Raw genomic sequence first — 24219 nt, 5'->3', positions numbered from 1 at the left:
AGGCCAGGAGCTGAGCTGAGCAAGGATGACTCATCCTTGGCAGAGGGGAGACTTTCAGTCTCTTCTCCTTGTGCCTCTCCCTGGGTAAGCACTTCCAGGAATGGGGTATGCTTTTTTCTTAGAAACCCATTTTACCCAGAATTCAGTCTGCTAGAAGTAGATGTATGAAATGCACTAATATGAATCTGGGTTTAAGTACCTTTACCATCAAGTATTCCCAAGTGAAGAAAGCCCTGAAGCTGGTTTGAGCTAATCCAGAAATTGGGCACTAGCAGCTATTGTTCTAAGTATTCCATTTTGGGGTCCTGTCTTAATTAGGGTTTCTATTGGTGTGAAGAGACCATGACCATAGCAACTCTTATAAAGAAAAACATTTCACTGGGGCTGACTTACAGGTTCAGAAGTTTGATCCATTACCATCATGGTGGTGGGAAGCATGGCTGCACACATGCAGACATGGTGCTGAAGAAGGAGCCTCAAAGCCACCCCCTCTTCTCCCACACCCATACATCTAAAGACAAATGGCTCTAAACAAGAACATGGAGGGATATCAGAAAACACTTCCTTCCTTGTGTTTGTTCTTTAACTCAAAGAGAATACAGAATTAGTCATCAAGCATCATGGTTAAAAATACAGAAGCAATTGTAGTTTTCATTAGAAAACATTCATCTTTCCTTTAAAAGTGAAATAGCTGCTGGTGCGCTTCTAATTTGCTCAACTTGTTGCTAAAGAGAACCATTTGGGCGGACAGTAAGCTTCATATCCGGTACTTTACACAAATGAGAACATCTGCATCATTACCAGGGATGATGAAACTACAGGACCAGCAATCCCATACTCCAGGGCTTGGTCAGCCACCAGCTGGAACAGAGAAAAATTAGTCTCCTGGAGGGCTGGCACTTCTACAATATCACCAATTGCATTCAGATTTCTTTTATTCCCCTTTAAAGATAAGTTGGGGTGGTGGGCTTTAAAGTACACTGTGGTCAAGCAGTACACCACAAGAGAACATCTTAAAGGCCTAACAGAAATAAAGGAATTAACTTAAAAAATGGCAAACTGTCAGAGAAGCTAAGCGGGATAGCAAAAGTTTAACATTTCAGGCTTTATTACGCCAGAACCTGACAAACCATGTTCTCAGTGTTTACCTGGTGAATGAAGAAAAGGAACTACAACCTTCCCACTCTTGGGTTCCAACCCTAGCCTCACCAGGGGTTATTTCTAACACATATCCTAATTAGTTGCATCGTGAACGGTTCCTTAGCTTCATCTCACTAATCTGACAAATGGGGATAATTGCGCCTATGTGTTCTTATCACAGGGATTGGCTCATGTCATGATGCTTGGAAGAGGGGACTTCTCAACAAAAGGCAGTCATTTGGAGAGCTCTGTAGGAGTGAATGATGTGCTAGTTCCTGACCAAACACATCTAACAGTTAATTCATCTCAAGCTGTTTTCTAAATGATCTACAAACCTACATTGCATTGAGGGTATTTGTACCTGACCCTGAGTCAAATCATTGGTCATTGCCTCAGACCACCCACTCCTCCCTGTCTGCTAATCACCAGACCTCTCCCATGATATACCATGGTAGGCAAAGCCCAGACTCCAGAAGAATGACAGCGCCTTACTTTGCTAGCCAAGGCTTCTCTGACTTGAGCAAGTGAATGTGAGATACATGAAAGGATTGTAACGTACAAGGCCATAGATGACCCACCCTTTCTACCAATTTCTTAAGAATTTACTTAACACGAGCACAGTGTCTTTGGGCTAAGACAGTCTATGTATCCTGCACTAAGATAAATAATGCCCCAATCAAATCTGAAGAAACGCTTTACCTATAAACAGATTGCATATACCTTTAGCAGCTCTGGTCTCAACTAATTAAAATATGGGTTAGAAATAAACCCTGTAGGATTTGTGACTAACGCAGTTTTAAATAACAATGTGAATTTTCCTCCCACACAACCAATGATCAACTACTGTAGTCATTGTGCTAAAAAATATATTTTCAAGATAATTTAATTTATTTGTACTATTTCTCCAAAATCAAGATTACAGAAAGTACTTTTCCTCCCTGGGCAAAAAAAAAAAAAAAAAAAAAAAAAGCACTTTTAAATTATAAATAAAGCTAAGAATAATCGTTTTCCGGAAGTTGAAAATTTGGAAGATCCCACGGAACTTGAAAACCATTTCTGTCACTTGCTTCATGAATCACTCAGAAAATTAACTATGTGCCCCCCCCCAAGATAGATCACTTCCTTGGAATGCCACTGAATTTAAAGAGTCTACCCATTGAGTAACAGGCTAATATATTGATACAAAGACTTAATCGTAGTCCTCATTTCAAGGGTTTTGCAGGCAAGGGGCAGGATACATTATCTCTAGCACGGTTTGGGGAAAAGAGAAATCGGCTAGACTAGAAGGGATATCATTAGATTCCCTCATTACCTCACAGAGGCAAAAATAACACCCCACCTCCTATGCTGGAATTTATGGTAGATGCTAAGGGCTTGTGACATTGGATAGTATCCTTTGGAATCGAACATCGAGAATCTGCAGTCCCATAGCAACTCGTTCACATAGCTAGTTACCAAATGATAAGCACTCAGAAACACACAAACTCTGCCTGCCTCAACTCAACTAACGTTCCTGGAGCCTCTCTAAAACCCAGCCAGGGCTTCAGGAGGCCTGGTGGGTGAGAAGGACTTAGGTACCTATACATCCAGGCGTAGGGGGCCTCCGCACATTTAAAGCATGTAGCGATGGTGGGCAAAGCTTTTGGAGGAATACTGAGCCTTTGCCTCGGAGTAGAAAAAAAGCTACTGGGGGGTGGGGAGACACTGCAGCCATAGCACACAACCATCTCCCCCAAACACCAGGGATGAGGGCGCTCCAGCTGCTTGTGAGGGCTGGAGAAAAACCCAAAAGCCTCCAGGAAGGCCCGGGGGAGATGTGGGCTCGATGCCAGCAGCGGAAGGAGAAGGGGTGTGGGTCGGCACGCAGACCAGAGCTGGAAGGCAAGCGCCAAGCGCCGGCGACAGGCAGCAGCAGCCCACTCGCGACCGGGAGGGGTTCTCACGTCCCCTGCTCCAGGGTGACTGCACCCGAGCTCAGAAGGAAGCGTGTGGGGGGGGGGGGTGGGAAGGGATGATTCATCCCGCCCCGCTTCTCCTTCTCGGCCCTCGCTCCAGCCCCCTCCCAAAATCCCGCAGCAGCCAGCAAGCAAAGCCACCGCTCCAGCTCCGACTCACTGAGCCCCTTGCGGCCTGCAGAGGAGCGGAGACGGACGGGTCGGGTAGCCAATGAGAACGCAGCTCTCACGGCTGCCGTCCGATGAGCCTCGGCGCCCTGGTAGGGCGGAGCTAGCAGGGGGAAGGGGGCGGGCCCGGGCTGGCGTGCAGCGCGGAGGCTCCGCGGCTCTCAGAGAGAGCGCGTCCTGGAGAGTCGGTGCCTAGGCGACGCGGGAAGGCGCCACCACCGCCGCCGCTGGCCAAGGTGCTGGCCACCGCAGGCCCATCGGCTGCTTCGCCAGGTCAGGACTCCTCTGCCGCAGCCACTGCTGCCTCGCTTCCATCCAGGTCCCCATGGAAGAGATGGAAGAAGAGTTAAAATGCCCTGTGTGTGGCTCCTTCTATCGGGAGCCCATCATCCTGCCCTGCTCTCACAATTTATGTCAGGCGTGCGCCCGCAACATCCTGGTGCAGACCCCGGAGTCCGAGTCCCCCCAGAGCCGCCGGGCCTCGGGCTCTGGGGTTTCCGACTATGACTATCTGGACCTGGACAAGATGAGCTTGTACAGCGAGGCGGACAGCGGCTATGGCTCCTACGGAGGTTTCGCCAGCGCCCCCACTACCCCGTGCCAGAAGTCGCCCAACGGCGTCCGCGTTTTCCCCCCGGCTATGCCGCCACCGCCCACCCACCTGTCACCGGCTTTGGCTCCTGTGCCCCGCAACTCCTGCATTACCTGTCCCCAGTGCCACCGCAGCCTCATTTTAGATGACCGGGGGCTCCGCGGCTTCCCCAAGAACCGCGTCCTGGAAGGGGTCATCGACCGCTACCAACAGAGCAAAGCCGCGGCCCTCAAGTGCCAGCTCTGCGAGAAGGCGCCCAAGGAAGCCACGGTCATGTGTGAACAGTGCGACGTCTTCTACTGCGACCCTTGCCGTCTACGCTGCCACCCACCGCGGGGTCCCCTAGCCAAACACCGTCTGGTGCCCCCAGCCCAGGGCCGCGTAAGCCGACGGCTGAGCCCGCGCAAGGTCTCCACCTGCACCGACCATGAGCTGGAGAACCACAGCATGTACTGCGTGCAATGCAAGATGCCGGTGTGCTACCAGTGCCTGGAGGAGGGCAAACACTCCAGCCACGAAGTCAAGGCTTTGGGGGCTATGTGGAAATTGCACAAGGTGAGTCCTATGCAACCCACCCCTGACTCCCCGCGCCCTGGGTCCTCCAGATTTGCAGCACTCATTCCCTCTTGGGGTGACAGCGCATCCCAGTGGGGGCGCAGTGCAAGTGCCTTAGGCGTCTGCCTTGCGATGTGGTGCATTGCAGGAGGCTCCGGGGACATTTGAGGCGATGCAGGGAAGTTGAATGTCTCCTGAGAGCTGTTGCAGGAATACCTTACAATGGGTTTTCCTCCCCAGGCATTCTGCCTGTGAGCTGTGCCCAGGCCGCCCCCTCTTCAGTCTGCAGCCTATCTGTGGTCGCCACCACCTTAGGGCAAAGCCTATTTGGCTTGGCGGAGGCGCGCGGGTGGCAGAGGCCTCCGGGCATGCGCTGGTATAGGGTAGGCGGAGGGCCTGGGAGACTAGGGCAGGTGGGGGCGGTGGGGTCGGGTAGACCTCAGGGGACTGCCTCAGAGAGGGAGACAGAAGCCCTGATGCACAGCGGGGGTGGGGAGAGATTCCGTGGATGGAATACTGATGAGTCGGCTCTGAGCTGGACCTGACGCTCCAGCTGGAAGAGAAGCAGGTCCAGATGCCCAGAACTCCTGTGGTCCTAGGCATAAAGTCTGGGCCTTAACCCTCGGAGGAGGGAGACCTAAGGTTGGGGCAGAAGGACTAGAGTTTTTTGAGTGGTCGTGTACTGAAATCGTCCTTTCCCCCAAACCCTTATTCCACCAGGGTTCAAACCTTTTCCCTTTCAGTAGCTGCTTGTAAACTTTGAGACACCTGTTAGCAAAATTATCTTTTGGGTCCCCTTTGATAGGACCTCTCCTCAGGATACCGAAAAAGGATTCCATTAACATGTTGTCATGGGGCTCCTCTATTCTGATGGCTTCTAGTGATTCTCAGACCTTCCTTAGAACATTCTAGCAAAGAGTACTTGACGTGTTCCTCTTGTCTTCTTCCGCTGATTGACCCTGACTCTCTGCTTCTGTGTTTCTTGCTGTTCTCAGCCAATGCCCAGGGCCTGCCTTTGGCCTAAGCCTTTGCATTTGGGTGGTCTTTCCTGAAAATTCTCTTCCCCAGTGCCTAGACAGAGTGACCCTCCCTTACCTCGTCGACTTTGTTCAGATGTGAGTTCAGCCAGATGGAAGCTATGATGACCGCTTGCTTCAGACAACCCTTTGTTCCCTGTTTTCTTTCAGAAGTATTTATCACCATGATAACATGCCACATGTTAATTATGCTGGCTTTGTACTTAGCCATTGCTCCTTCCCCCAACACATAAAAACAAAAAGATAAGCTTTGTGAGGAAAGAGCTGTTTTGAATAACATGTCTATGTTGTTTAGAAGGACTCAATTTTACTTTTCAAGTATTCCATTTACTGGGGAGGGGGCTGCCCAGTGTTTGTGTTTACGCCACAGGGTCATCTGTCCAAGGATAGGCAGTGGAATGGCCTTGTACCCCTCAGCTGTGTCCCCACTAGTTTGCCTGCCTTCCTGACTCTAGAGAAGCTAACTGTGAGAGATGCCCACTCTGCATTTAAGATTGGGACAGCAATAATGCCTGGAGACAAAAAAAGGCAGCAAATGCCAGCATTTTCAGCAATCATTGGGGGGACATTCTTATCTCTTCCCCTGTCTCCCAAGTGACAAGGACTTAAGGCATGTGCTACCATGCCTAGCTCTTCAAAAAAAACCTTTTAAAAATAACATTTAATTTTGAAAATTAAAAAAAAAATTCTCAGGCACATTTTCTTCATATTATGATTCCTCATTCAAACTCATAACTACAATTTGGGCGTAGTTGGTTGATAGTTGAATTTCTCTAAAGTATCTAAGAAATTAATCCCCCTTGCCTGGGCAAAGACTTAGTGCAAATGCTCATTAGGACTGGTATGAACTATGAGTTCATAAAGAAAAGCCCACACTCTATCCACAAAGACCAAAAGAAACCTTCAGATCTCTGCCAAGCCCATCTAAAATTGAAATGTTGAGCCATTGGTTAAGCCTGATAGTGGAAATTGTGGATAGACATCATGGTTGAAATTTTTATATCTTCTTTAAAAACCATGAGGAATGGAATAAGATAGCCAGAAGACCATGTCTGGATTTTACCACATTTTCTTTTCCAGAAAAATAAATCGGTTTCATTCTGTCCAGACAAGATCAGAGTAACCAAACGGTCTGGAAAAGCTGAGTGGGAGGATGATAGATTCCAATATTCAGTCCTTGGAAAAGCACTGAGCAGTGCTCCTTAACTTCCTTGAAAAGCACTGAGCGGTGCTCCTTAACTTCCTTGAAAAGCACTGAGCAGTGCTCCTTAACTTCCTTGGAAAAGCACTGAGCAGTGCTCCTTAACTTCCTTGAAAAGCACTGAGCAGTGCTCCTTAACTTCCTTGAAAAGCACTGAGCAGTGCTCCTTAACTTCCTTGGAATTGCACTGAGCAGTGCTCCTTAACTTCCTTGAGAAGCACTGAGCAGTGCTCCTTAACTTCCTTGGAATTGCACTGAGCAGTGCTCCTTAACTTCCTTGAAAAGCACTGAGCAGTGCTCCTTAACTTCCTTGGAATTGCACTGAGCAGTGCTCCTTAACTTCCTTGAAAAGCACTGAGCAGTGCTCCTTAACTTCCTTGAAAAGCACTGAGCAGTGCTCCTTAACTTCCTTGAAAAGCACTGAGCAGTGCTCCTTAACTTCCTTGGAATTGCACTGAGCAGTGCTCCTTAACTTCCTTGAGAAGCACTGAGCAGTGCTCCTTAACTTCCTTGGAATTGCACTGAGCAGTGCTCCTTAACTTCCTTGAAAAGCACTGAGCAGTGCTCCTTAACTTCGTTTATAATGAGCGGCTATGGTACTGCTGCACTGTCCCAGCTGGTCCTAGTTTTCCTGTCTCTGAAAATGCTCCTGGGCCAGAATCGCTATGACCTTCAGGACACAGGAGAGCACCAGACTATACCTCCTTCTCTCAGAGTCTGGGTGCTCAGTTATGAATGGTTTCATTCATGTTCTGTGATAGTAACCATTTCTACTTCTAAAGAAAATCCTGTGAACAAATATTTGTTAGGCACAGGTCATTAACTTGCACGTGCAAGGCAAAGTCATTTTCCAGTAGTTCTAATAGTGGTTAAAATTTATCATCAGTTTACCAAGTTAACTTTTTAGATATTTATGACCTTCAAAATCCATAGCCAATGCATAAAATAATAATCCAAACCAAATATTTAGTAGCAGTCTTATTGTACATCAGCATTTATGCTATTCCTTTCTTCAAAGTCATGCTGAAAAAAAACCCTTGCAACACAAAAGAGGTTTGCCGACATTTTGAAATAAGCATTTAGAATTACTATCATACTCACCTTGTAATAATTTTTGGCTTGTTTTTTGTTTTGTTATTTGTTTGTTTGTTTGTTTTTGAGACAGGGTTTCTTTGTGTAAGTGCCCTGGCTGTCCTAGACCTTGCTTTGAAGATGGGGCTAGCCTCAAACTTACAGAAATCTGCTTGCCTCTGCCTCCTGAGTTCTGGGATTAAAGGAGTGTGCACCACCACTGCCGGACATCACTTTGTGATTTTTAGCAGTTCCCAAGAGTCGCCATAGTCTTAAATTCTTGATGGTTTACCAATCACTGAATCAGTAAATGTCTCCTAAGCTTTCCTTCATGTCTGAGCTGCCAAGCAAAGATTTTCTTTTCTACCCTAAACATGTGCTATTCATCCTGATCTAGTCTAGAGTGGCCTTTCAAATGACTTTACTTTCAAATTAATTAACTTTGGTGTTTTGAGATTGAGTCTTAAGTAGCCCAGGCTGCCCTCTAACTAGCCATGTAGCCAAAGATTACTTTGAACTCCCGATCCTTCTACCCTAACCTCCAACCAAATTCCTTCTTTTTTAAAATTAAGATTTATAATGTAATCATTTAAAAATAAGCCATCAGTTGATTACACTTTTATTTCTAAACTATGCTGGAAAAAAATCTGCTTAGTTGTAGCAGTTGTATGTAAAATGTCACAGATGATGCTTGTAAAATAGCATCCTGCTAGTTATTTATTAGTGCATTACAATATATGTTCTTGTGATCACTGTGCTTAGTAGCTTACATGTGTGCCTCTTTCCTTTCTAGTACTTTACTCGAAATAGATGTAGAACAGTGTGTGTGTGTGTGTGTGTGTGTGTGTGTGTGTGTGTGTGATATAAACATTCTTAAAGGTCTTAGGACACTGTTCCTGAGCAGAGAATAGTCCTCCTTGAATTGAGGCACAATATCTCCTTTCATAACTTGTGTCCATTACCTGTTTACCTGCATTCTGTTTTTCTACTTCTATTTCTAGCATGGATATTTTGGTTTAGGGGAGTAGATAAGTATATGAAATATATTCAAAACCAAAATGGCAAGTTTAATGTAAAGTCCAACATTCTGTCTCAAGTGTTCATTCTAACAGTGGAGAAGTTTCCTAAGTTATAATGACGTTGAGGGTCTGATTAATTTTGGTGTGTTACATTATTAGTACTATCATTATCATTATATTATTATTATTATTTTGAGACAGGGTTTCACTGTGTAGCTCTGACTGTATTAGCATTCACTATGTAGACAAAGCTGTCCTAGAACACACAGAGACCATCCTGTCTCTCCCTCCCAGTGCTGGGGTAAAAGGCGTGTACCACCACGTCGAACTCTTTTCAAAGTTTTTTTCCTTTCCTGTGTGTGTGTGTGTGTGTTGTATTGTGGTTCTCTTTATTTGCAACTTTGTAGCAATAAAGTTTAGAACCTTTTAAGAATGACCACAGTGAAGAAGCTAGAGGACAGGGGCTTCAGGCTCCCAAACTGACAGGCTACTTACTCCCTAGACAAGCAAGTCTCACCTCTTTCTGTCACCAAAAGGATGCAAAGAAGGTATTTGAAAAGTATTTGGATAAAGCACTGTAACTGTTTACAAGCTATCAGTTTCGGCTTCTGAAGTGAGAGACACTGTCTTAGCATCTGTTGTTTGGTAACTAGTGATGCTGCACACACGCAGTTGTGACTATCAGCACATTTCTCACCTATGAAAGTGTCATTTGGGTGACACTGTGCAGGCCTTCAATTTATCTCTTCTCTGAAATACTTAAAGTGTTTCAGATTTTGGGGGGAGGGCAGATCTTGGAATATTTGCATATGTATAGTAAGGTATCTTAGGATGGGATTCACATTTAAACCTGAAAGTTTTGTTCGTTTCCGTACACATTTTATTTAAATAGCCCGTGGGCCATTTAATACAGACTTTTGCACCAGCACAGTGATGGAGACTCACCGAGGATGGGCAGGAACTGGCCACTTCCGGTGTCATGCACAAGCTAAAACCAGTTTGGCTTTTGAGGTATATTCAGATTTTAGACTTACAAACTAGAGATGCTCAGCCTATAACTTTGGCATCCATTCATGTGAAACTAAGATGTGAAATAGCACAACATTTAATATCATTTTAAGATCAACTTTATCAGCGACTTCTGGTTGTAACAAGGTGATGTAGGAAGATTTCGTGGAAAGTAAACAAAATCTGCCTTGTGGGGGGATGAGCTCGGCATGCCAGAGTTCACTGTACTCATCAGCCTGGACCACGAAATGCTGCGCCAACAATTTCCAAATCTCAGTGAGCGACTAATGCCTCAGCTCGTCAGTATCTTGGTCCCATTTTTCTCTTTAGTGCTTTGTGATGTTTTGCCTGCCACTTTCAAACTGAGAAATCCCGAGTTACAAATATGTATGATTCTAAAAACACTGGGCCATTCTCATTGAGGATTCTAATTGTTTTTAATTCCAGATGATGTCTCTGGAACACTCTTTGTACAAGGCTGCATTCCAATGCTGTATACAAATATCAAGACAGTGATGGTTTGGCAAAGCAAAAATAGCATTAAATCTACCTGCTCCTTCCTACTAGTTGATTTCTTTGGCTGCTTTTATTGTTAGCAAACACCTCCAAGGGAGGCTTTATTTAAAAGAACTCTAAATATCCACATGTGTCCAGTTGCTGCTTTCTTAAAGGACCGTCTCCTGAACATACTGGATCAGTAATCAACTTTCTGCCAGTTATAAACATTTTTTCAAAGGCAAGAAACCTCCTGTTATGCATAAAAATCCAGAATTTTTATGTGTGCATGTGCACACAAGTGTGTGTGTGTGTGTGTGTGTGTGTGTGTGTGTGTGTTACACACATGCATGTTAACGCTCCATGGAGAACAAACTAGTGTTCTAGATCTCTTGGAGCTGGATTTATAGGCAGTTGTGAGCCATCAGATATAGATGCTGGGAACTGAACTCCAGATCCCTGCTAAAGCAACAAGTGCTCTGAATGCTCGAGTCACCTCTCCAGCCCCACTGACCTATCCTCAAGAATTTCCTAAACCATATTCTCAGTAACTTTGCATAGATAAATAAGTTTGGAACTCTCCATTCTGAACACCCCTGATGGTTCCCGCTGTGTTTTACCATATCATAAGTCCATATGGTTATCTTCCTTAGCCCACATTTTCACCTTCTGTGGTTTCAATTACTGAAGTCAGAGTTATTAAATGGAAATTTCCAAAAGTAAACAATTTCTAACTTTTAGTATGCTGGCCATTCTGGGTGGCATGGTGAACTCTTGTACCATTCTGGTCTGTCCCGCACAGGATGTGGCTCACAAAGCATCCCTTGCACAGCCTCAGTTGTTTGGTCCTTTATCAGATGCACTGCTACAGGATGGCAATGTTTGCGTTCAAGTAACCCGTCCGTAGGATTCCACATGATGTCACAGAGCCCACATCATCCACCTTGGTGCAGATCATCGTCTAGGTATAGCACACACCATCACAAGAACCACAAATAAAATATATTTTGAGAGAGAAAGAAACCCTACACACATCACATTCACTATATATTGTTATAACTATCATCTTTTACAATTGTCATTAATCTCCTTCTAATTTAGAAACTAAAATTTACCTAGGATGTACATGTGCATAAAAACACACTGTATATGTGGGGTTTGGCATGGTACAGAGCTTGGAACATCTACGGAGAGTCTTGGTTTCTATCCCTCAGAATAGGATAGGTAGAGAAGAGGGAATACCATGTCAGCAATAAACCAGCCTCTTGTTGCAAGCCCAGCACTTCAAGCTTATTCAACTTTTGGAAACATTTTCTTTCGAGTGGCTAAAATATTTAGGAAACATTGTTAGGTCAGCTATTAGTCAAAATCTTGGTTAAAGGTAATAGTACTTGTCCAGGTTTGTGCGTTTGGCTGGTTTTGCATTGTTTGTTTGTCTATGCAGAATAGAATATCTAAACCCCTCCACACATATTATGTTAATTCTTAAGTAAATGTTGAGTTAAATCTGTTAGTCTTTAAATACCAAGAGTCAGAGGTAAAGAACTGCCTGATTTTGTAATATTTATATATAGGGATCTGGACACACACTTCTTTGCTGTTATATACACCATAGTTCCTTAAGATGATCATAGGCATTAGACGTCTAAGGCCGTGTGATAAAAACTAACACATCTTCTCCGACTGCTGTTAGGCTTTATATACATGGTGACAACTGTAAGTTTAACTTAGTTTCTCTCTAAACTATATTAAGTATAAATATTATTTTAAAAATGCTTTTGATTTGAGAAGGGGCAGCATTAAAAAGAGAGAGGGCTGCAGAGAAAACTCAGTGGTTAGGAGCAGATACAGCTCTCCTCCAGGGAACCTAAACTCAGTGCTCAGTACTCACACCCATGGTTGCTTGGCTTGAGGGCAGTGGTTTTCAACCTGTGGGTCTCGAACAGGGGTCACATAGCAAATATTCTGATGCTGACATTATCTGATTACATAGTTCACAACATCATCACAACTATAGTTATGACGTAGCAACAAACTACTTCATAAAATTTTACTTATCACAACCATAAACCACGAGGAACTGTATTAAAGGCTCACAACATTAGGAAGGTTTGAAAACCACTGCTCTAGGGGAGTCTGATACTGTCTTCTGACCTCCAAGGGTATCTGCACACACACACACACACACACACTTATCACAGCTGCTCAAGCCAACCTGTAGTAGCCGGCAGTTCCCTTTCTTCTGCAGATGTATCCTAGACAAGAGCACAGTATTTTTGTTTGGCCCTGGGTTTGTCATCTTTCACCCTTCTGGGTGAAACTTCTGAAACTGCAAGGTATTGGCCTGGTCACAGTTCTGTGAGTCACTTAAGCTTCCTGCCCCCATCTGGCCTTCTGACTTTCCAGCTCTCTTCCTACCCACTGGGTTTGCTTTCCACCACCTTCTTAGGCCAGACTTTGACATCCCCAACTAAATGCAGCTTGAGTGAACTGGCTCTGCATTCTTGCCAGGCCCATGTCCTCCCCCCAGAACTGGGTGTTCCACCATCCTTGCAAAGGTAACCCTGCACCTTCAGTCTCTACAAAAGAGAAATATAGACAGAGCATTCTCTTAACTTTGATATGATTGTTAAGCTGAAAAGGTAAGAATATTCTTCAGTGTTTTTGATCTTAAAAAAATTTCCCCTTTTCTTCTTAATGACTTTAGAAACTCTTCTACGTCATGTTTTTACCTCCTGGGTGTTTGAGACAGACCTGGTCATGTCCCTGCCCTTGGCCTTGCTGGTCTGATCTCTCGAATCTCCACAGCCCTGCCTTCAGTTCCTCCTTCTTCCCAGCATTCCCAGCTCAGCATTCTACAAATGAGCGCTCTCCATTAAGTAACTGTCATCTGGGTGTCTTGTACTGGATTCTTTTTTCTGATTTTATCTTTGTCCCCACTCACATTTTGTACTTAGTGGATATTAGATAACAATTTACTTAATGAAGAGAAAAATGGCAAGAAGATTAATTACTACCAACACAATCCCAGCATTTTAAGTTTATAGATTAGCCTGCCAATGATCATCAAAATTTAAAACTTGTGTTTAACACTTTCTGTTCAAATGTACTAAATGCTTAATATATGCAAGTCACTGTAGAAGCCATTTGCAGTCCTTTGGTATTTAGGGTGTTTTGTTTTGCTTTGCTTTGTGTGTGTGTGTGTGTGTGTGTGTGTGTGTGTGTGTGTGTGTGTGTGTGTATGTGTGTGTGTGTGTGTGTGTGTGTGTGTGTGTGTGTGTGTGTGTTTTAACTTTTATAAGCTACCTAACTTCCTATGAGAAAGAATACAGGAATGTTATGAAATCACACCAACTGGAAGTGGCAGAGGCAGACTTTGAACCTAAGTCATCTGATTCCCCAGCCCTCGCACCAACTCTGTTTCCTTACCTCCGGAAAAGCAGGAACTGCAGCGCCCTAAGAAGCACAATGCTGTGGTCTCCCAGACCCCAAAATCTTAACCAGCAGCTGGAGTCCCTTACTTCTCAAGTGTAAATATTGTCAAGGAATTAAAAGTCATTTTTCTCCTAAGTTTCCTCGTGACAAAATCCATTACATGAGGAAAATACACGGCAAGGGGAAAGGAGGTTTGTTGAGTGTCCTGTAAGCTACAGCTAAGATTAAGTCCTGAGGGGTCCAGCCTGCCTCCCTGCCAGAGCTGGGTGACCTGTTAGCTCAGACACAGACCTCTTCTAATGAAACAACACACCTTAAAATTTACAGAAAAGGATAACATAAAAGACTTAAAGGGATTTTAGAAATGAAAGGGTCCCATGTGTACTTTGTGTCTGCATCCAAAATATTTATGAGTGCATTTTTGAAAATATAAATATGTGTTCAAACCCATACTCAGAAATCCAATCTATACTGTCAATTTCTTTTTACATCCTTATCTGCGAAGCTTAAACTTTTCCTCCCATGAGCTTCTTTAACCCAAGAAAATTTTCATACAGACACATAAAAGGTATATCAATTAAAAACTCACTAATAATAAATTGTAAAGAAACGTGTTGAAAATAATCCTTTGGTGTGTGTGTATAATTAGACTATTAGGGACAAGAGCAAATTTGCATACTAATGAGATGGGTGTGTTATTTTTGCATAAGAAATTAAATCTTGGCTGAGTGTTTGCTACTTTTGGTCATAGAGAATCTTTAGTGGCTTTCAGAGTTGATCAATGTTTTTATAATTGTCAATGATGAAAACACATAAATAAGCAGAAGAATGACAGAAGCGTGTTCAGGGACATTTTAGAACTTACTGGAAATTCTGTCTTGCTCCAAGCCGTTCATTTTTAACGAAGCAAATTTTACCGAAACCCAAATGTCAACTTTTGATATTAGACACTTGAATCCAAGGATGTAATTAGATACTTGCATGCTCATGAATGTGTTGGGAAAATATTTTCCAAGTCTTTTTTTCCCCCCTGGAGATTAAACTATCACGCTTGTATAAGAACAAAAACTTTGTAGGTACACAACAAACACTCCAGTATACAACTCACTGGAAGCACAAATCTGAGGCATCTCGGGGTAGTTTCCTGGGCTTGACCATTCACTTGGATGTTCTGTATCAGACCAAGCTGCAGGGAAGCCACACATTACAAACACCTCAGATTTGTTGTGTGCGTTTAATCATCCTGTGTTCAGAGCTGTTCCCCAACTGTCCAAGACCACCCCATTCAGTGCCACATGAAGCTGCGGCCCATAGAGGAAGAAGCCGTGGGTAGTCCCGTTCATGAACAGTCATGGCTTATGAACAGATTCAATCTCTGCCAAATAAAACTGTGATTCGTAAGCCTTTCTGCCGTGGGTTGAGGCTGTCTTCCAAAGCCCATGTGTCAAAGTTTATTCCTCACTTGCAGCACAGTTGTGAGGTGTGAGCTTTAGGGCATAGTCAGGTCAGAGGCTCTGCTTCCAGAAGTGATGGGTGGCATTGTGGAGGGATGCTGGAGCAGTTCCTGAGAAAGTGGATTTCTGCTGAGAGGGAGTTTGGCTTCTCTCTCACTTTCTTTCACCCATGACGCACATGCTCACATGCTGTGCTATGCCACCGCAGGTGGCCCTCAACAGATTTTCCAAAACTATGAGCCAAATAAATTTCTGTTCATTCTGAATTACCCTGTCAGGGCACATAGATGGTCAATTCTCATCTGCTGCTGCTGAGTTCATGGGAAGCTCATTCTTTATCCTGATGCCACAGTTTGGCTTTATGGGATATTTGTTCCTCGTCTTTATCTTTACTTGTATTCTGAGATGTGATGGGCAATACATGCTCATCACCGTCCCATGCGCCAGGAAAAGTCTGAGAGAGGCTTGTGAGCTGCCGAGTATATCGTTCCAAGACATCATCTGTCCTCTGAACAAAGCAGCCAGAAGAAATAGGCAAAGGCAGTTACCTAACACAGGTCTTTATAACAGGCTCTGACTGCATAGTGAGTAAAACCCTGGCCAGTCAAATATATGCATGATAAAGTGCAAAGCTTGTCAGGACTCCATAACATACTCCATGCCACTCTCCCTTTCTCCGTGGGCTGTGATTTCTTCCCATCACAGCAAATGACCAACTGTACCACACACCCACATCATCCACTGCTTACCGGTTCTTATGCCAGGATAGAGTGAGTCACGAAGCCCATAGAACCACGTAGCTTATGCTCAACCATCCTCCCTCTCACACCTGGGAAATGTTGGCCCAAGAGCCTTCATCACATAAAGTCAGATGTAAAATTAGACTTCCATCCAACCTAATAAGTCTTCTGTGGCAGAGACAAATCCACGGGGCTTCTAACAAGCAGCTGCTATCGATTTTATTGGCCATCAATCATCTAGCCAAGCTGTAGCAAGGAAATACAATAAACAGCTTTCAGCATATTATCAATGTGGAAGAAGTATTGTGTTTACAAGCTGCCTGTATATCTGGCCTATTTTCTGCCACTATGGAAGTCAGCCTACATTGGTGGAGCTAAACATTAAATGGTATTAAATAAAGTGTTCTTTATTTTCAAGTTTGGAGAACAAGAAAAATAGAATGTTGAAACATGAAACTTCAGGTTGGCTTTAACAAGCACTTTATTAAAGGGTACCATATTTGACTATTCTCTGTAGACCCAAAATGAGACACGCATATGTGTATGTACCCAGTGTAGGGCATGATTATTTGAAATCCGCTTCTGGGAATGGAACCAATGGCTTCTCACATGCTTGGCCCTACTATTGAGCTATGTCCTCAGCTTCTTCCATATTTTATTTTGAGACAAGAGTATCTCTAAGTTGCCCAGGTTGGCCTTGAACTTGCAATTCTTCAGTCTCAGTCTCTCAAATAACCAGGATTACTATTTTTATTTAAAAGTATTTTAACTTATCAAGACTTCACAGTTTCTATGGTTGAGCTCCTGTTTAGCTATCAGCCCAAGATTTGCATTGATTTTAGTATCTTCAGTCCACTGGAACCTTCATGTGAATGGACTACAATCACCTCACACTGTGGAGAGCAGGACTCATCTCCCCCACTGGTAACCACGAATTTCCTCCTTTTACTCTGAATAAGCTCTGAATGATACAATTCCACAGTAGAGTCAAATTGAAACAGGAGAATGGGGGTGAGAGAGGCAGAATGAGGCCCAGGGGACCTTACCCCAAAGCCTGACAAAATTACCATATGAAAAAAGCAGACTGGCATAAAAGGAGGGCTGAACCCTCTAACCCAATCCTTGTGCATGCCAACTAAAGCTAGTTGGCACCACTGACCCAGGCAGAGAGGCACTCAACGTCCAAGAGTTGCCTATGGCTGTTTTAATACTAAAACACACCTCTATGTAAAAATTTAAGATGCCGAGGCAGATGACCCATGAAATTGTGTATAGTCCTGAAAGCAGCTGGCACTGTAAAAAACCCTGCTGTGCTAAGCTAAGGCTATGCTTTGTGTCAGAAAATCTCCTATGGGTCCCCACTCCCATCTGAATCACTGGACACCTGTGTACTTCAAACCTGCACATACTTCAGAACAGCAGCTTTGGAAAACTAGGCAGTGACTCGCTTTGTAGAGAAGTGTCAAGTTCTAGACTCGTCAGATAAGAAAATGAGGTTAAGAGAGAGCCCTGGACAAAGCTTTAGTGACTTCGACCTCTTACACCCAAACATGCAGTGCTCTAGGGGCTGGCGAAAGGACTTCCTCCACAGTCATGAGTGGACTTCTTTCCATACCATGAGGCAGATACCATGACCATCCTCATTACAAATGGGGAATCAGACCAGGAAAGCAAGAAGCCCAAAGACATGACTAACAGGTACTTAAGTACCGCTGGCTTTGCACATTCACTACTGCGATGACTAGTGATGCAGGCCTCCTGCTCTTCTCAATCTGAGCTCTTGTAAGGATGGAGACAGGAGGTCCCTCTCAGTAGATTAATAACCTCATTGTAACATTCACCCTTTTACATTATAATTCAGAAGTGTTCAGTCTGTTATCCACACAGATGTGCAACCAACACCACCATGAAACCCCACATTTATAACACTCGAAAAGAATCCCAATCCCCATTTACCCCCTTAACACTTCCCCGGTCCTCAGCACCTGGGGACTTCTAGCGCGCTTCCTGTTTCTGCAGACTTGACTAATCTGGATATTTCATACAAACTTAGCCATTAGATATGTTTCCTTTTGTGTCTGATCAGAGTTCCTCCACTTTGAAGCACATGCTGGTACTTCGCCCTTTCTTGTGATGGGTTAGTGATCTATAGTATTCGATATGTCATGGTCGTTTGTGTATGCACACATGGGGAACATGGCTGCTCCCATGTCTCCCGTGTAGGGCTGCTTAGATCTCTATGCACAGGTTTTGGCGTGGATATGTTCTCAATTATCTCAGGTACCAGTCGTATTTGGATTCAGTCCTTGCTGCCTAGCCTAGACATAATGACTCTAATGTTCCAAATAATAAGATCCCCCTTTGCCTACATCAGAGTCTGTACTAATGAGGTGAGTCCAGGTGGGCCCTATATAGCTCCTAGAAACTGGGCCCCAGAAAGACCAAATGTGAAACTCCTATATGCTACCTCCACGCCCTGGCCTCTGATCCACGGGAATAGAAGGGAGAAGAAAGCTTAGGTCTATAAAAATTCCTTCGCAGCAAAATTCAGGGGCTGCAGGTGTAAGCACATAGGCACTGAGAATGTAGCAGTCCCAGAGAACATGAAAGTTCCATGCTATTTTCGCCTTGTCTATTTCTTGCATTTGGCTGTTCCCGAGTTCCTAGTTCTATGAGGAACCTGCAAGCAGGGGGTCTCCTGAATTTCCTGAGTCACCATAGAGAACTGTTGCACCTGAAAGGGAGTTTCCCCCAAATTGCAACCAAATCAGACAGAAGTTCGGGGCCTGGGGCCTATGACTGGCATATGAAGTGGGGGCAGGCTACGGGTCTGACATGCAGCTCAGGTCAAAACCTACTGATGCTGAAAAATTGGAATACACCAGAAATGAGTATCTGGGAGTGGAATTACTGAGTCGTTTTGGAGTTTGATGATTGACACTTTGAGACTCTCAACCTTTTTTCCAAAGATGCTGCCCCAGCTCATCTTCCCAACAATGGTGAGTGCCCGTCCAGGCTCTACCTGTCCTGTCAACATGTGCTGCCGTCTGCCTACGTTGATTCTAGACGTTCTAGAGAGTGTGAAGTGGTGTCTCCTTGTGGTTGTGATTGGCACATCTCCAATGACTATCGATGTTGCTGGGGATCTTTTCATTCGCTTTTGCTTTTGTCTTCCTCCTTTTCCTACTTTCCTCCTTATTTTTAGGAAGACTGCCCAAATTCTTTGCCTGATTCTTTAGTCTGATTAGTTATTCTTTATTTTTGAATGATGAGAGTTCATTCTGAGACTGACACTTGCTTATCATCTAAACAGAAGGGACAGAGAGCCCTTTACCTCTCTGAAACACAGGAGTAGAACAGACACAGAGCTGAGAGTGGGGAGATTTGTAGACTTACTTGTCAGGGCCCAGGGCAAGTCCCTCATCCCATAAATCTCAGAGGGCTGATTCTCAGGTGGAGTTTGGGTGAGCTTTGTCCAGCCTGGCTCTGACAGTTAGAAAGCATAAGGACATCCCAGAGCATCAGAAGACACCTCACTCGATGCCACACTTTCCTCCTCCTCCTCTTCCTCCTCCTCTTCCTCCTCCTCTTCTTCCTCCTCTTCCTCCTCCTCTTCCTCCTCCTCTTCCTCCTCCTCTTCCTCCTCCTCTTCCTCCTCCTCTTCCTCCTCCTCTTCCTCCCCCTCTTCCTCCTCCTCTTCCTCCTCCTTTTCCTCCTCCTTTTCCTCCTCCTCTTCCTCCTCCTCTTCCTCCTCCTCTTCCTCCTCCTCTTCCTCCTCCTCTTCCTCCTCCTCTTCCTCCTCCTCTTCCTCCTCCTCTTCCTCCTCCTCTTCCTCCCCCTCTTCCTCCTCCTCTTCCTCCTCCTCTTCCTCCCCCTCTTCCTCCTCCTCTTCCTCCTCCTTTTCCTCCTCCTCTTCCTCCTCCTCTTCCTCCTTCTCTTCCTCCTCCTCTTCCTCCTCCTTTTCCTCCTCCTCTTCCTCCTCCTTTTCCTCCTCCTCTTCCTCCTCCTCTTCCTCCTCCTCTTCCTCCTCATTCCATCACTCTTCCCTACTCTCCCGTGGTCCTTGTGAATCTTCTGGTTTCTACCAACCTGTCTGCAATCCAGCTTGCTTCCACCCTCCGCCCCTTCATTCATGCTCAGCGTGGCTGTGGTTTTGCAGCGCTGGACTAAAGCCTGGTTTTTACTATGTCAGGCAAGTGGTGTAACCCTGAGCTGTACCCTAAACTTCAGCCTGACTTCTCAGTCATCTCCACGGCTTGCTCTCGTTGGCATATTTCTAGAAGCCAGCTGTTAATCCTTACCCAGGAGCTTTTGGGGACTCTCCCCACATGGCTTGTATCCTCTGCCCTCACTTAGCCAATGGCTTGCTCAGCCCTGGCTTCATTCCCACAGAAGGTCCAAGTGACAAGAGCTCCTCAAATCATGTCTAGTGTCACAGCTTCAGGTCTGGCACTGGTCCCAGCAGTATATTATTGTAATGCACTTGGCCAACAACATGTAATGATAAAGATTGCAGCATACATATCAGGGCTACTTAAAGTGTTCTCACATACATCTCAGTTTAGCCAAATGCAACACAGAATCTATTGACATGTAGCCACTATTGATTTTTGTTGCCGTTGGTGGTCCTAGGAATTAAACCCAGGGGCTCAAGCCTCCTAAGTAAGCACTCGAACCACTGAGCTTCATCCCTGCGCATTTGTCCCTTCTTTGGAGACAATTCTTGCTAAGCTGTTCTGACTAACCACTAGCTCCCACTCTCTTCCTACCTCAGCCTCGTGAGTAGCTGGGAGTCCCGGCATGTGCTACTCCATCCACCTTAAAGCAGACATTGAATAGAACCTGGACATTCTGCTGACATTGAGGACCAGAAGTAAAAAAAAAAAAAAAAAAACTTAAATTTCATCTGCAAATGGGAAATGATTGAAATTAGTCAATGAACATTATTATCTAAATTGATGGCTGACGAAGACTGGCCAATAAATTATTCTTTCTGAGTGTGGCCAAAGAGGCCAATTATATTTTCATTCCCTGTAAGTTATATGATTTTTCTAACAATGTTATTAAGATAGTTTTAGATTCTCTTTATTCTGAGTCATGGCCTCTCTATAGAATCTCCCAGTCTCTGGCCCCAGGCTTCTATGTGCTGGTGTTATAGGCACGAAGCAGCGGTCTCAGCTTCATCTACTTATTTAATTGGTAAACTGTAGCTCTGTACTGTCGATTACTAAGTTCTAGAAAATCCAGTAAGTACAGGACGTTATGTTGGAAGATAGCCATCGAAGACTTTTATTCGTTTTACAGATACACTTTACCCTGTATGTTTAAGTCTCACATTGTGATGTTCTGAGACACCTGTAGATAGTTATGTGACTAGTGGACTGAATCAGGCTGATATACTTGTCATCTCGTACTGTCTCTTTTCTGTAATGAGAACCCTTTGCAAGGTCCTGTAAAACAGTCTTTCTGACTGTCCTTCTCGAGTTGTATGCTGTGCACTAGATCTTGAGACCCTACTCACACATGCCAATGAGTTTGTTAAAATTTCATCCCATGACTTCAGGAAGAGCAACAAAAATGGGCAAAAAGGATAGGCAGAAGCCAGCCCAACAGGGTGCTTCTGGAGTATGGGTTCATAAACCCTTTGTGTAGAGTGGAGTAGGTTTTAAACGCGTAAGAGACACAGTTTCAGTATGAAGACCTCTTTGCTGTATATTTTCACATATAAGTAAATACATACATAAATACATTACCTTGAACCCAAGACACCAACACATTAACAACAGATGTATTAATGTTTTATTTTCAGAGTAAGAAACAACAAATGGAGGAGATCTGTCCCAGGCAAGGGTCATTAGAATCTAGGGGCATTGATGTTTCTGAGTCTCTTTGATAAAAATGCCTGCCCCTGGCTGCCGGTGTCTCTATGCAGACCCTTCACATCTGCAGTCTTTCAAGATTCTCAGTGGGGCGCTTTCAGTCTTGGGGATCAAAGGATGAGAGATCCTTTCCCATGTCCCTTTTCTTAAAAAAGGGCTTTATAGCTCTGTTGGACCCTTGTTAGAGGGAAGGGGAGAGAAGAGGTCCAGAGGCAGCCTAGTGTGGGGAGGAGGCCTCACGCTGACTGACTTTGAACTTGATTCCCATTCCTTGTACAATTACAACCCACAGGCTGATCAGTATTGACCCCAATAGCCCTGTTCTATAGACCATACCCTTTGTGCTCTCCTTACAAGGAAAGACAGGGTGCATAGAAAAGGCAAGGAATTAAAAGGCTGGTTTTGATGATTTACTTCCTAAAATAAGAATGAAAGCAAATGGGTGTCTAAGTGTTGGCCTTCTCAGAGTGGGCACTCTGAGGACTGAGCTGGGGTGTGAACCCTGACCTGAACTTCTTCACCTCAGGGTAAGAGCCACAGTTCGGTGCTAAGCTTGCAAAGGGAATAGATATCTGATATTCATTTGTGTGTTGATTCCTATTGTAGATGCCAATGCGTTTACTTGTTGTTGTTGCCTTCTGTTTTTGTGTTCACGGTCCTCGCCCTTGCCTGTTGGTCATGTTCAGGGCTGAAAACGCCTTGACTCCTGGTGTGTTCCTTAACTGGCCTCAGACCACCTGCCAGAGACCACTGGAGTTAGAAACGACAGGTGTGAGTCAACCCCAGCATAGCTTGTAAACTTTTAAGTTTATAGGAAAGACTCTAAGTTTTCTAAAGTTATTTCTAAAATGATCGAAGCCTGCAGCTGAGAAGATAGTCAGAGAATTTCAGTGTAGAAATGATGAATGTATAGCATGCCATACATTCCTCACAGCAGCCCCTCCCACAGTGCGCATGCGTACTCTGTCCTCCGTCCCTTATGCCGTAGCTCCCCTTAGACACACTGGTCAACAATCCAGGGAGAAGTGTTCTGAAGAGCAAATGTTTTTAAAAGAACAAATCTTCCTTAAATAAAAGTAAGGTCAATTCAGTGTCTAAAAACCAGCAATACATTTAACTCTAATATTTATGTTTCTGACCTTTTATAAATATGAATTTAGGGACATTTCCGAGTGTAAGCCTGGTTTTCCCTTTCTTTAATCTGGATGGGGGGGGGGTGCGTACAGCAACAACTAAACAGAGACCCTTTTTTCCTCTATCTGCAATTCTTAAAAAAAAAGAAACAACAACAATAACAAAACTAGGCTGTCACCATTCCTCCAAGAAATTCTGAGTGACTCCTCACCCCACCCCGGGAGGGGGCTTTATATGCTGCTGATGGTTGTTGGAGGAGGAAGAGAGCTTTTCTTCTGTGAAGTAGCCTGCGGTGCTGTAAATAGCACTTCAGCCTTGCTTCTGTAAGCCACCCTAACTAAACTCATTGAGTCACCAAAACATACAAATAAGGAGACTTAAACAGGACAACAACCTGTTGGGGAGGAAGTGGTTGGTGGGAGAGGGCAGTGAAGGATAAACACAATAAAATACATGATGTGCATGTGTGACAATGTCATAACGAAACCCAGTATTTATATTATAACTAGTGTAAAAGTCTTCAGCTGGTCAATGAAAGGTTGGTTGCTCTTGTGTATCGTGTGGGTGCCTTGTTTAAAACCCATGTTTAAATGGTTATATGCAATCTATATTAATCTATAACTGAGTCTGTAGCGAGATCAACAACTTTCTAGACAAATCCAAGAGTAGAGAAGTCTACCAGAAGACTGTGGCGGTCGACAACATAGCAGAGTCAGGACTTAGCATCTTTCCCTGTGTTTTCTTATGGAAGAAAATAATATGAAAGTCTCAAGACTTGCATTTCAAGAGAGATAACAATTCCTGTAAAGATAAAGAAAGATAGTTCCATAAATGTTCTGGGGAAAAAAACCAATAAGATATTCCCAGAACCCCCTGATATCTCAGTCATCCTCCTGGAAGCCCATTTGCCCACGTTTCCCATTGCTTACAGCTTGGGTACCACAGCCAAACTGGGAGGCCAGGCTCTCCCCATTCCTTCTGTTCCTCCTGCACTACAGGGCCATTTAAATAGCAAAACTGCCAGCAAGAGTTTGAAAATCATAGCACTGACTGCACAGAGGCCCCTTCACTCCCACTGGGAGACCCGAAGCCAGGAGGCGGAGTGCACGTCTGGCTCGGCAGGACTCCGAGCAGTAACGGGGCTCACTGCTGTATCTGTGAACGCCCACAGGACTGGTGTACATAAGTTTTCATGTCGCGAGAAGACCACACACAGAGAATCCGAGAGCGATAGAGACTGACTTTGCTCTCTTACTCCAAGGAAAATAATAGTGCAAGGACAGAGGTAAGTAGCACGTGGTGCTGGGGCGTGGTGATTAGAGAGAAAGCAAAGGTT

General features: G+C 44.4%; 1 protein-coding gene across 28 annotated transcripts in view; it reads left to right on the top strand.

Annotated features, from left to right (window-relative positions):
• Positions 1 to 3573: 3573 nt before the first annotated feature.
• Positions 3574 to 24219, top strand: part of TRIM9 (tripartite motif containing 9) — a gene marked incomplete at both ends in the record, with an annotated part of 98096 nt that continues 77450 nt past the window's right edge. For 26 of the 28 annotated variants that reach the window (XM_080931638.1, XM_080931633.1, XM_080931625.1 and 23 more), the window contains one exon: positions 3589 to 4410. In XM_080931638.1, coding sequence (XP_080787764.1) covers positions 3589 to 4410 — 822 coding nt within the window. Of the gene's footprint in view, positions 4411 to 24219 lie in introns of all 28 variants that reach the window. The other 2 variants (XM_080931639.1, XM_080931634.1) reach the window with 1 other exon arrangement.

Source organism: Micromys minutus (genome assembly GCF_963924665.1).
Source record: "Micromys minutus genome assembly, chromosome: 1".
In the NCBI taxonomy this organism is placed as follows: Eukaryota; Metazoa; Chordata; class Mammalia; order Rodentia; family Muridae; genus Micromys; species Micromys minutus.
Note: the sequence above shows the minus strand (reverse complement) of the source record. Positions and strands in the feature narration are given on the sequence as shown.